Genomic DNA, 14,166 nt, shown 5'->3' on the forward strand with positions numbered 1-14,166 from the left:
AAAAAAAAAAAGCAACAAAAAAATATATAGAACAAAGAACAAGACATGGACCATCCCATTTCAAATTGTTTTATCTATGTGACCACATAATTGTTATACATAATTTGTAAACATACTTTCATGCATCTGTTTATTCATATTATTCATTAGTCTTTGTTTGTTGTTGTTATTTGTGCACTTTGTGGCCAAGCTTTATAACTCTATATACATGTATAATGACAATAAAAGCATTCATTTCAATTTTCCGTAATGCTTATCCTTGCAGTAGTAAAATTGTTTTCCTAGGAGAAAACAAAAAATATAAGTAAACCGTAAGAAGATATATTGAAGACTAAGTCATATTAAGAAACAATTCTGTTTTAAATTGTATAATTCTGGACAAATCTATAATCTTGATGATAATAGTTTTAGAATAGATTTTAATTGTTGTCAGATTTTTGTTAACATTATTTGATGAAGTTATACTAAAATGTAGCATTGATTGCTTGAAATCATTCTGGGACTGGTTTATTGTTCTTCATGATTTCTTCCCTCTGAACTTCAGATGAAAGCGACAAAGAGCCTTGTTACATCATCTTCTTTGTTCATTATGACATCTTCAAAGTGGGGCTTTCTAAATGTATGGCAACCCTTATCGGAGTCAACACCTCGACCTAGACGTTGTTTAGTCAGTGCTGTCTTGTAAAGCAAATTTACACTGGCCTGACAGCTTGGGTATTCAGGCTCATGTTGCCATGGTGACAAAAAAAAACATGGCACAGTATCCGGTTATAATAATACTTAAGACCGGTCTTAGTTTCAAGACTACATTTCGACAATCCTGATCGTGTCCTCCTCTCGGATCGTCTATGTGGACTCAGGTTTTTTTGTTTTTGTGTTTTCATAGACCACCGTTTCCACCCCAAAAAATACGTTTTCAGGTTACTAACGTTCCACTACCCCTGAAAATTATTGCACTCATTCACTTTATTTGACCACGATAGACATCAAATCTAATTGAACTGAGATGGCTGATGATTATACTTCAGTGCCAATGATGACACCATCATGGAGATAAGCTAATTTATTACATAATATCGAAGCATGAGCTACACCATTTGGAAGGTTGTTGATGTGTTTGCTTATTATCAGTGTTTTAAGCGTTGTGTCAGGATGGGCAGCTGGCATAAAAACAAATGTATCATGTGGATACACTAGCCTGGACTAAGCTGCCACATCTTCATTTCACTCCAATTTTAGGGGATCTATACAATTTAGACATCTGTAGGCTGAATACTTTGATTTCCATTACAAGGGTTAGAATCATTTTGTTCCTTAGACAATGCTCTGTTGATATTTGTATAGATATCCAACTTCATATTGAGATCTGATGTATCTCATTGTCTCTTATAAGTGCTCCTTTAATTTTTGTGAGCATTGTACTTTAACCTCCAAAGATCCAGAACCATGGAAGCTATGCATTTTTATTTTCACCTGGATATTTAGGCTAATTGGGACCTGATGAGTGTAAAAACAAGGAATTATCTTTTTACATAATGTAGTTTCTGAGAAAAATGATGTCCACATCATAAGTAGACGCCAAAAAAAATTTAATTCCATTTCATTTGTTAATTTTCTGAACTGTTTTTATCCTCATTAGGATCGTAGGGGGTGATGGAGCCAATCGCATGGCACAAGCTAACAGACAACCATGGACAATCGCACCCATACCGAGGGGCAATTTAAAGTGTCCAATCAGCCTACCTCTTATCTCATCTGAACAGCTATTTTCCTCACTAGGTTTGCGGGAGGTGCTAGAGCCTAACCCACCTGACTCCGGGCCAAAGGCGAGGAACATCCTGAATCGGTGGCCAGCCAATCGCAGAGCACAAGGAGACCAACAACCATTCACACTCACAGTAATACATAGGGGCCATTTAGAGATTTCAACCAGCCTACCCTGCCTGTCTTTGTAAAGTGGGAGGAAACCGGAGATCCCGGAGAAAACCCACGCAGGCCCGGGATAAACAATGCAAACTCCACACAGTTGAACCGACCTGGATTTGAACCTAGGAACCCAGAGTTGTGAGGCCGACGCACTAACCACTAACCAGCACCAGGCTGACATGAGTTAATTTATTAAATAAACTTAAAGCTGGTAGAACAGTAATCAAGCAACCATTCACACTCACACCCATACATAGAGTTCACTCAGCCTACCATTCATGTTTTTGGAATGTGGGAGGAAACCGGAGTACCCGGAGTAAACCCACACAGGCCCAGAGAACATGCAAACTACACACACATGGACCGACCTGGATTTGAACCCAGGACCTCAGAGCTGTGAGCCCGACCCGCTAACCACTCAACTGCTGGGCCACCACTGTGTAGTCAATATAAATCAGTTAACTTTTAATCAAAAGAACAAAGTGATAAGTGATGGATATCTAAACGGCTTTTTCTATCATGAAACATAATCATATACTTTTTTTTTACCCTTAGTCTAGAAATAGGTAATACATCTTTGCCTGTCAAAAAAAAAAAAAACTTTTTTCTTTTTTTCTTACTTATTTTATTGCTAACCAGTAAAAAGAAGTACATTTGAAGTGTTAATCAGCAGGCTCCAGTTCCAAATGTTCTTGGCATTGTTTGCTGCCTTCTGTGTGGTTGTCCTCCAGTCCAGTGGCGCTTTCTGAGGGCGCGGGTGTCGTTGTGTTGTCAGTTTCTTTCGAGAGGGCCTGCTCCTGGACCAAAGGGGCTTCTGGGGAGCTGACCATTGTCGGCTCATCCCCTGGATCCTCCTTCTGCAAGACCTCTTTTTTGGCCGCTTGCACTTTCTCGGAGAGATTTTTCCTCTCCTCTTGCAAAGCTCTGCATAAACTCTCCAACCTTTGGTTCTTGATGGTGAACAACTCCAGCTCCTTGTCCTGTACTGCTTTCTGCACAGCACACAAACATGAGCGTCTGATTTGTAAAATTGTATCTTGGAATTATACATCTGTAGCTAACAGGTTTGAAGATTAAACAATGCTTACAAAAGTCAAAGTATAGTTTGTAGTAGAGGCCAGGTGACTATTCATGGCAATTTAAAATTACTAGCCTTTTAAATACCTGGCATCCACATAGATACATACCTACTTTATAGGTAGATGGCTCATATCTGTATGTCTATGTCTATCTGTCTGTCTATCTGGCTTGTTAAATATGTATATGTACATGTATGTGGATAATTAAATTATAAAAATGTATTTTGATTCCCATATCTCACTTTCTGACCTGCTTTATCCTCACTAGGGTTGCGGGGGGTGCTGGAGCCTATCCCAGCTGACCGGGGCAAAGGTGGAGGACACCCTGGACTGGTGGCCAGCCAATCGCAGGGCACAAACAACTATTCACACTCAGAGTCATATCTAGGGGAAATTTAGAATGTCCAATCATCCTACCATGCATGTCTTTGGAATGCGGGAGGAAACCGGAGTACCCAGAGAAACCCACGCAAGTCCGGGGAGAACATGCAAGGTACACACAGTGAGGACCAACATGGAATCAACCCCTCAACCTCTGAACTGTGAGGAGGACGCACTAATCACTCATCTACTATCATTTGCTTAAAACCCCCAGAATTGCAAAAACTACACAGGCAGGCCAAATATTTTTTCCTGAATAATCAAATTTTTGCATACAGGTTGTTACCTATTTCTCATAAATCAAAGTGTGTACACTGTACAGTATATCCGGTGAAGCTGACACCCCCCGCCTCCTGCTCCTTTTGAGCTATAATGAGCATCACACGTGCACTCCATCACTTGATTAGGAAAGAACAAAGAGAAAAGTCGCCTTACATCCGCCACCATGTTAATGAGGCTCTTGTTGCAGCCATCGAAGCGACTCTTCCATGATTGACACTCCTTGTCCAGCTTCCTCATCTTCTTGGCCATCTTAGAATACAACAAACATGTTAAGCGCCTAAAAATATCTCGCTCTTTTTTTTCCAACTGCCTTCAAAAGATGCCATTCTTACTTTGTCCATGTCCTGTTTGAAGCTGCTGTAGATGCTGTTACTTTTTGAAATGGTTCCCTGGAATTCATCAAACTTCTTGGAGTACATGTCAAGCTGAGGAGAATAGATAAATCTTATTGTTTAAAAATAGTATATTATAGGGCACACATTGACCTAATTGGCTGCCATTGAAAGCAATAAACATCAAATTCATTTTGACTGGGAGAGTCTGGCATCAAATGATCAAATACAATCAAAAGATAATCTAAATGGACAAAATAGTTCATTTATCTTAATTTATTTCGGAAACTTCATTCAGCATTAAAGTAAACATGTTGTTTGAACCACATATGGCCTTCATTGTATAATTTTCTCAAGCTTTTGGTGCCAACCAGCTTTAGTCTAAATCTGCTTAAATTTAAGATTCAAAGTTTTTAAAAGAACATCTTTAAGTATGAACCATTTAGCCCAGAATTATCACGCCACTGTATCAAACATTACGCCGCCAGCCCTCCAAAACCTTTACTATTTATACTTTACATAAAATTTAGACCTGGCATCCGCACTTATACTAAATGGCAGCCATTTGAGAAAAAAAAAACATACTTTTTGGAAATACTTAGTTACACAGTAAACAGTTCTCCATGGATAGGCCGAGATTTTCCAATTATATTGTTTTAATTCTGTGTTCACAACAGATGTCCCGCCCTCCATTAATCAGCCAATTGTGAAATCACTTCCCAGTTCGTTTTGCCACAGCTACGTAAACTAAGGTTGTCACAATAGATCAAAAATATACTGTCCCAAATTTCAAATGAGTTATAACAAATTGAGAAACAAAACAAGGAGATCCACTGGAGATGGCATGAACTGATTAGGAGGAAAATACATTTATGGCAGACCCCAAATTTACACCACTCCTCCTCGAGAATAAAGAATTTGGACTCTTCCTATATTACTGTACTGTATGTAAAATTGACATTAAGAATAGAAACGAAGTTCTTGCTAACGTAATACTGCATGTAGATCGAATTATTTTGTAAGTAGAAGTGCCACAGTAATATGAAGTTATCTGACTCGGGTTGCAGTACCATTTTTGACCACCAATGGTAGATAATACTCCTTTAAGGAGTTAATTTTTTTCTACTTGACAAACAAAAAGAATCACTTACTTAGTATAAAGGGTCATAAAATGAGCCACAGTAAACAAAATACTTTTCAAAAATGTTTTTACAACCATGTTTTTCAGTTCTCTTTGAGCTTACCTGCCCCTTCAGGTCAACCTCATTGTCCTTCAGGTGCTTTGCTTGTGACCTGTACTCGGCTGCCTTTTGTAGCAGCTGTTGGGACATGAAGAAAGTTGGCAAAGGGGGATGGGCACCAAAGAAATATGTATGAGCACATACCAGTTCCCTCTCCAGCTTGTGCTTTTCGTTGGCCTCCTTCAGCAACATATTGGCCTGAGTCAGTTTGGTATCCAGAAGCTTCTCCTTCAGGTCACGGTGCTTGAATACTTTCTCTAGGTTCTGGCAGAAGACAGTTGCAAAGATTAAATTAACTAAACATCAACATTATTTGGTATGTGTGTGTAATGTAAGTCTTTGTTCAAACATTTGAAATTATTTAGCAATACATTTGCGCGAAAACAAATGTTTTTTAAGGTGAAATGTAACTGATTTTGTTCATATTTTAAATTCACCGAACACTTCCGATCCAAATGTATAGGTAGGTGACTTTGCAATATTGGTAAATATTTTTATATGTATTCATGAAATTTGTGACATACATACCTATGTACTACACGAAATGTTTAAGAGCGCTTTTTTTTTTTTATAGCGACCCAATGATCCATTGGTTCGCGTGTCTGCCTCACAGTTCTGAGATTGAGGGTTAAATTCCAGATTCGGAGTTTGCGTTGTGGAGATTGCATGTAGTAAGTAAATTTGTGTTCATTAATACGAAAATTTGTTTTTTTTTTGTTTGTAAATACGTACATTTTTGTTCTCGAGAGAGGAAATTCATATTTCTGGAATAAAAAAAAGAACAACTTTCGAATTTCTTTTAATCTTGATAAAGTCTCTTAATAGACTTAAATTTTCTTTCATCTAAAAATAATCTTGGAAAAAAAACTGTCATCCAAATACATCAAGATTTTGAGTCATGTGGGCCACAATAATTAATCAAGTGTGGTATATGCATTTTTTTGGGTATATGGAAGGGAACCGAAGTACCCAGAGAAAAACTATTCAAGCCAGGCAGAACATGGAAACTCCACATAGAAAGGTCTGAACGCACCTGGGATTGAACCTTCGATGTCAGAACGTTGAGGCTGAAGAACTGAGATGTCTTCTGACAATTTGGAAATTAGTTTTTTTGTTTTTGCTAGGTTGCCAATGAGCTTTCCCACAGAATTATTATTAAATTTAGTTTTAAGTGGTCTTAAGTATGTCTTGAAATTCTCAAAATGAAAATGTGCATTCAGTGTAGAAAGGACAACCACAATCTAAAAATTACAGTCTCGCAACTAAGACTACATACGGCCTCCCGCTGGTCGTACTGCGAGACGAGGCCCTTGAGTTTGTCGGCCAGGGCGCTATTCTCCTGGCAAAGCTTGGTATTGCGGTTGCTGTGCTCCTCGATCTGGGCCTGTATGTCACTCAGGGTTCCCTGGAAGTGGGTGGTGATCTCCTTCCTCTTTAGGTCATCTTCACGGCACCTCTGTAGAGTCTCCTCCTGCCAATGACATTTGCATTATTTCCATCTGGATTGGCCTCCCCAGAAATCTCATAGAAGTGATCAGTTCAGAATATCCTTATGCCTTATGAAAACTCTCAAAAAGACTTAAAAAGACGGGCAATAGCTCGTATTAATAATCTTAAATCTAAAAGTATTTAATTATTCATTTTCTGAGCCGCTTATCCTCACAAGGATTGCGGGGGTGCTGGAGCCTATCCTAGCTGACTTCAGGCACGAGGCAGACCCTGGGAATTGGTGGTGAGCCAATTACTGGAGACAGACCATTCTTACTCATACTTAGAGCCAAAATTAAGCAGCCTATGATGTATTTTTTTGGAATGTGGGAGGAAACCAAAGTATCCGATGAAAACCCACAAAGGAGAGAACATGCAAACTCCACACAGGTGGACCGATCTGGGTTCAAACCCAGGACCCCAAAAACTGTGAGGCCGCCACACTAATTACCCCCCTTGTGTTTAATTATGTGAATTTAAAAAAATCATTTAAATGGGCGGCCCAGCGGTTAAGTGGTTAGCACATCGGCCTTCAAAATCAAATCCAGATTCAAATCCAGGTCGGTCTACCTGTGTGGAGTTTGCATGTTCTCCCTGGGCCTGTGTGGGTTTTCTATGGGTACTCTGGTTTCCTCCCACATTCCAAAGATATGCACGGTAGGCTGATTGGACACTCTAAATTGCTCCTAGGTATGAGTGTGAGCGTGAATGGTTGTTTGTGTCCTTGTGTCCTGCGATTAGCTGGCCACTGTTTCAGGGTGTCCCTCGCATCTGACCCGAATTCAGCTGGTATAAGCTCCGGCACCTCCCGTGACCCTAGTGAGGATAAAGCGGTTCAGGAAAATGAGATGAGAAATTGCTTAAACATCTGGGCCTGGATTCCACAAAAAAAGAAAGTTAATTGAAGGCCTTTGCATAGCAATGTGTTTCAATTTGAAAAAAATTTAGCAGTGATAAAACTGCCAGCCACTACTCACGATGGCCACTTCCTAAAAAAAAATTAGCTTTAATTTATTTTTTCCACTGTCAAAGAACATAAGAATGAAAATGATATTTTCTTCAAAGATTCTTTCTGCTTGGACTTACATGATAAAGTTGGATCAGTTATCTAAAGTTTTATCAGTTTTGTATCATGTTTGTTAAAGTAGTTGTCTTCAAGAAATTATTGATCTTTGGCTTATTTAGTTTTTTTTTTAATGTTATGAATGATGGCATTTGCGGTGACCAATAATAATACAGTTATAAAGCCAGTAAACTAGTCCAGCCATTAAATTTATTTGAGTACGCCCCATTTTGTCACCCTATTCAAGTAGAGGTTTACCTTCAGCGTCTTGTTGTGCCGCTGCAGTTCCCGACAGAGCCCCTCCAGTTTGCTGCGGGCGAGGACAGCACGACTATGCTCACTTTGCAGAGTGTCTTTCTCTTTCATGACCTGCAGAAGCTTCTTCTGTAGAAACTTCAACTGCTTCTGGTCGCTCCGATGTTCCTCCAACTACACCCACAGTCCAGACATCTTACACCGGGTGAAACACTCCCACGTCTGTTAAAAAACCACTCACCAGTTCGGCGTGCTTCTTTATGGTGGCCTCTAGTTTCAGCTCGGGAGTGGCAAGTTTGTTCAGACTTTGCATCAGGAGCATGGCGTCCTTCCCTGAGGGTTGACAGAGAAACTCCCATTTAGTGTTAGTTTAGGTTGGTGCTGTTATGATTGGCCATAAAATGGTTGTCTGTCTTTCTGTGTGCCCTGCGGATGACTGCCGACCAGTCCACAAGTGTCCGGCCGACGAACTGTCCGGTCGACGAAAAGTCCGGCGACGAAACATCCGTTCGACGAGCCGTCCGGGGACGAAGTGTCCGTCGATGAAATATCCGGTCACGGCATTTTAAGGTCAAAAAGTCCAAATGTGTTCTTATTTTTTGTGTACATGTAAAAGTTTTAGACAAAAATCACTTTGTTTGTTTAAAGCACCATGAAGACAAACATTTTAAGCCTATCTTTTTCCAGGTCAATGGCTGTATGTAGCGAAGAATCGATAAAAACCCTCAAAACTGTAAACTTTGTAGTGCCTTCTCAAAAACAACCTATTCCTAAGTTCAGCACATTTTACAGCTACATTTTACATCCAACATGCAGAAGGACCCATCTTCTGTTACTTCAATGGCTACTCCGAAAGTGGAGAGGCTTTGTTGCAGGTGGGACCAGCAAAGCCGGGTCCCTCTGAATGTACCCTATGAGTGTAGTGTTTATCCCTTCTACCTAGAACACTTGTGTGACTGTTGGTTTTCCACGAATGGCTCCAGCTAATATTAAAAATATACACAATATGGCAGGAATATGAAGTGCACAGGGCTTAAAACCATCAACAGTGACGGACTCCCACCCTTTAAAGTGAAAATGCAATATTTACAAAATAGACCATATTGAAAAAAAAATGCTACATATATTAGCTCTACTTTCGCCGATGGCACCTAGTCACCCAGGAGGGGTCATGCCAAAAAAAAAAACCCTACCCAAGTTTTTCAGCATCTTTTTCTCCAATTTCTGGTCCCGTCGGGTGTTGGGCCGGACCACTTCCTTCTCTTCCAACTCCTCTGGAACCTCGTCCGTCTGATAGGTGCTGATGATATCATCCAGTTGTTTGCCCAGGTCTTCGATCAGGTCGGGGTCAGGATCTCCAACCGGGACTGCTGGCTTAGTCTCAGCATTGGTGGTCTTCTCCAGACAGGGCTCCATCTTTAATTTACTTTCCTGCAGGGTAATCATATTTTCATTTGTATTTATGTATTTGTATTTATTTTCTAGCTAGGCCAATACGGAAAGACAAAAAAACTGAAGACTTGACCAGATTTTGAGAATTTCAAATTTTGTAGGATCTCTTCCAAATACATTTTTGACATCTTTAACTTTACTCAAAAACAAATACTTTTGGGAAAACCTCTACCTTTTAATGCCCAAATGCATGACAATGTGATGTGATATCAATATTTTGGACAACAATACGATTTGTCAACATTGTTAAATCTGATACAATTCAATTTCAGAGCCTCTGATCGATCTAATATTATCTATACATTTAACACAACGCACAACATTTTAGCTAAATGAATGAAATAACCAAATAGAATTGCAAAATTTTAATACTTAACATTTCAGATATTTGAATGAAAGATGCTTTTGAACAAAATAGCATATGACGAATAATTCAAGTTTTGCATTTCTATTGATTCGATTGTATCATTGCCAGCACAATTGATGTTATCAGTGTAGATTGAATCATCATTATATCCTTAATTGCTATCCTTCTTTGTTGGATTTTTTTTTTTTACTACATTGGATATTCCATTTATAAGTCGGTCACACTTTTGTAAAGATTTGCCAACAAATATCACTGTACTTCCAATTTTTATGTACCATTTTATGCAAAAATGATGTGAAACATGCATGTTACACTCACACTTGAACAGCTGGTCAGAAAAGACATTTAAAAAATGTGTATTTGAGAAAGAAGGATCAAAAACAAGTAACTATATTGTGCAGAATCCCAGTTGGAAAATGTTTACGTGCATAAAATTAGCACGGCCTTCACACTGCTCTCACAAGCTGAGCACATGGCACCTGTTCCCGAGCCATGGCTATTTTTAGATCCTCTTTATATGGACAAGACATTTATTCATTTCCTCCCAAACCCACGCTATTGATGGTTGGCGGCAACAGAAAAACAGCAGTGGTTTGCTCGGAAGAAAAAATTCAGGAAAGAAAAAACGAAATTCTTTAAAAAAACAAATAACAGGGCTTATGGGTTAGTCTAAGACTGTAAAGCCACCATTGAATGTGTCAATGTCAAACAATGCAAACATGCATCAAACAAACAATTTTACAGAGAAAAGAACACAGAATGATATTTTTAAAACTATTTAAGGTGAATTATTTTCAATACAAATGGGCTGAAGCTAGCCAAACACAAGGGGTCTTACCAGGATCGAGGGCCGCAAGGGGAAAGAAAATGCTTGGAGGGGCTTGAAAAGGCTGCCTGCCACCACAGATGCAACAGCTGTGATAAGACCACCTCAAAATAGACCACCCCCCAACTAGAGAGCAACATGAGGATAGGACAGGAGAGAATGTTTATTTTCACATTCTCAACAGTTACTTGTTATCTCAAGTATTCCTGATTACTTCTTATTTCACGTTTAGCCTTTAAAGGACATTCACTAAATTCATGATCTAATATTGACGATGATAGATTTCTGGTCAATTTGACTGGAATCCGCTGCAACCCTTTCGCTCAAAATAAATTGGACGTCTAACGCCTTCAATGGCATCTCTCTACAAGGAGTCAAATAAACATTCACGCTCATATTCACACCACCGTGGAATTGAACCCAGACTGCCCGCACAAAAGTCAGGCTGGAAAAACAACTGCACCATCGGGTGGCCTACCACACACAACACATACTCTAAATCATAGGTGTCAAAGCGGCAGCCCGGGGGCCAAATCTGACACTCCGCATCATTTTGTGTGGCCCGGGAAAGGAAATCATGTGCCGACTTTCTGTTTTAGGATCCAATTCAAATGATAGATTATAGATGTATATTAAATTTCCAGATTTTCCCCGCTTATAAATCAATAATTGAAATTTTTCAATCCATTTTTTTCTGTGTTTTTAGTTCAAAAATCATTATGCCAAATATAAAAATATTGTCTGTTTTCCACTTTAATATGGAACATAATGATTGAAAGAGATTTTCCCTTTCTAAGAAATAAACTATTTTTTTAGATCTATTAAAAAAATAAACGGAATATTAAGGGCTTTTAACCAAGTTCCATTTATAAGAAAAATATCTAAATATTATATCTAAAATGGTCCGGCTCACATGAAACCGAGTTGACATTAAATGTGGCCCGAGAACCAACCCGAGTTTGAAACCCTTGCTCTAAAATACTTCACTTATACCAGGACTGTTAAATTGTGGCTTGCCATTGATGGAAATAGATGTCCAATCTATCTAAGCTGGTCGAAGGTAGCGACCAGATTGACAGTCAACCGGTCAACTTTTGAATTTCTTAAATTTTTTGTTAAATTGATCATAAAATTTGGTCTGACCCTCAACATGAACAAACAACACATTCAGAGGACTGCTTTCCAAAATCTCACAATATGTTTTCATATTTTTATTGAAAATAACAGGTCAATATTCACAGGACAAAAGGGGGAGGGAGTAGTATGTGAATGCTTGCATTTAGGAGCGGGTCAAGCTTACTTTTTCCATTTATCTTTAGAAAACAGCTCCTTAAAACATTTTAGGGCATTCATTTAACCCATTGGCTGCCCTTGACAGCGCTAGACCTCCAAATATATTGTGACTGGGGAAGGCTAGCAGTGGACTGAAATTTAGGGTAGCCATTGGTACTGAAATTTGAACATTAACAGCCAGTCCACCCAGTTTAAATGAATTGGATGTCCATTGCTATCAATGACAGGGAGTAAGGATAAACAAGCAATTGTACGAAATGTAATATTGTGGCCTACATGACCCAAAAAGTGATGTTGAGTTAATTTTTTTACCCTCTAAAGAATCAAATTCACATACTTTATCCACCCTGCATTGTGATTTTTACTTGAGTTCAGTAAAAACATGGAAACATAAAGAAGTCCAGATATGGTATGTATGAGTCGAGGGAAACCATGTTTGGCTATACTTTAAAAAAAGTATAACAACCATTCCTTATTTCTGCATTAATTGCTGCTAATATTTCGCATTTACGGTTCACTTAGTAGTTTTCCTTAGAACTGTACCATTATTTTTGAAACCTCTTTTTTTGTTTTTGTTTCCATTTCTGTTTTGGAACAAAGTGTGAAATAAATTGCAACACGCACACATTCCTGGGTTAGAAGTATCTTCTATTAAAACAATTTTGAATTGAACGTGAGCACCAAATGATAATAATAGAACCTCAAAAGCATCAAAGAGGCACTCCATCCCGACTGTGCAAATTTAACGCAAACTAGTCAAAGGATGGATTGGCTACTGAGGCCTTTTGCCCTCAATAAATCTCAGCTGAGAGGTAAATGATTTCTCCTCTTCCACATATGAGAGGCACAATGCACTTCAGTATATATATATTTATATATATATATATATATATATATATATATATATATATATATATATATATATATATATATATATATATATATATATATATATATATATATATATATATATATATATATATATATATATATATATATATATCTGATGTCTATATGTATATATATTATTATATATATATTTATGAATACAGAATAAAAAACAAACACAAACACAATCCGGGTGCATAAGCTTTTCCCTTCGCACCCGCTTTGACGTAAAAGTGATCAAAATCTGCAAGACGCGTAGTTAAAGCAGTGCACCTCTTAAATATGATTTATGTAAACATGAACGGCATTTATCAATCCTTTTCCTAAGCAGACACGGTAACGCTCCAATAAAAAGCTCCACCGCATTACGGTCGTTTAGCGTTAATACAAATAATCCACGTTAAAAGTTTTCAGAGTTCCGATACTGAAATCAAACACGAAATGTATGTACAGAGAAGCTTATGGTGAACCATCGCTTAAAATTTCCAATAAATATCGATAACCAGCGCATGTGCAATGTGAGTAGGGATGGGCATTTGACGTGTTGTATGTATATGAATATCAATTTGAAATATGCCTTGTAAGCTGATAAAACAAGGAAACAGAAAACTATTGGAAAGGAATATAATTGGAAGAGATAAACAAAGCATATTATAACATGTTGGATGGATATGGATGATGTGCAAATGAATGCAAAAGTTGTTTTTATTTCTTTAATTGTTTTTAACTTTTGAAGGCAAATTAGTATTAAGTACTGGTTAATGTGAAATATATAAAATACAAAATCAAATTAGAATCATTAAGCGACAACCTAGTAGTTACCCTTTTTGCCACTTAAACAAAAAAAATATATTAAATATAAATTATTCTAGGCAGCCCAGTGACCTAGTGCCTCGTAGTTTTGAGATCGAGGGTTCAATACCAGGGCTTCCTGTGTGGTGTTTGCATGTTCTCCCTGGCCTAACATGGCCTTTTTTTTGCATTGATTCAAACTAATTTTGATGCATAACTTTAGTGTGATGATTCAATATCTGACAATTTGTGTGCACGTGTGCAATGAGAAATTATTGGAAGTGATATTTTTAACCAAGTGGATCTGTCGCTGATACTGAAAAAACAACGCTAACCTTTTGTTAGAATATGAAACGAAATAATACCTGTTATGCTGGGAAATGGGAAAAACAATACATATAAGAACAATGCGATAATACTGCGCATGTGCTCCAATTTGTCAAAATGTATCAATAGCTAATGTTGACCATAATTCCAAAAAATGCTTGCAAGGGACTGAAA

The 14,166-nt window shown here is 38.0% G+C and overlaps 1 protein-coding gene across 1 annotated transcript; it reads right to left on the reverse strand.

Annotated features, from left to right (window-relative positions):
• Positions 1–2,554: 2,554 nt before the first annotated feature.
• txlnbb (taxilin beta b) lies at positions 2,555–11,278 on the reverse strand. The gene is made up of 10 exons (XM_077731956.1): positions 10,705–11,278; positions 9,241–9,478; positions 8,289–8,380; positions 8,051–8,221; positions 6,518–6,712; positions 5,386–5,505; positions 5,245–5,319; positions 4,001–4,093; positions 3,822–3,917; positions 2,555–2,918 (listed from the first exon to the last, which is right to left on the reverse strand). The coding sequence occupies exons 2-10, from the start codon at positions 9,461–9,463 to the stop codon at positions 2,589–2,591; spliced, it is 1,395 nt and encodes a 464-aa protein (XP_077588082.1). The 5' UTR covers positions 9,464–9,478; positions 10,705–11,278; the 3' UTR covers positions 2,555–2,588.
• Positions 11,279–14,166: the final 2,888 nt, after the last annotated feature.

This window comes from Stigmatopora nigra, chromosome 13 (assembly GCF_051989575.1).
Source record: "Stigmatopora nigra isolate UIUO_SnigA chromosome 13, RoL_Snig_1.1, whole genome shotgun sequence".
Classification (NCBI taxonomy): domain Eukaryota; kingdom Metazoa; phylum Chordata; class Actinopteri; order Syngnathiformes; family Syngnathidae; genus Stigmatopora; species Stigmatopora nigra.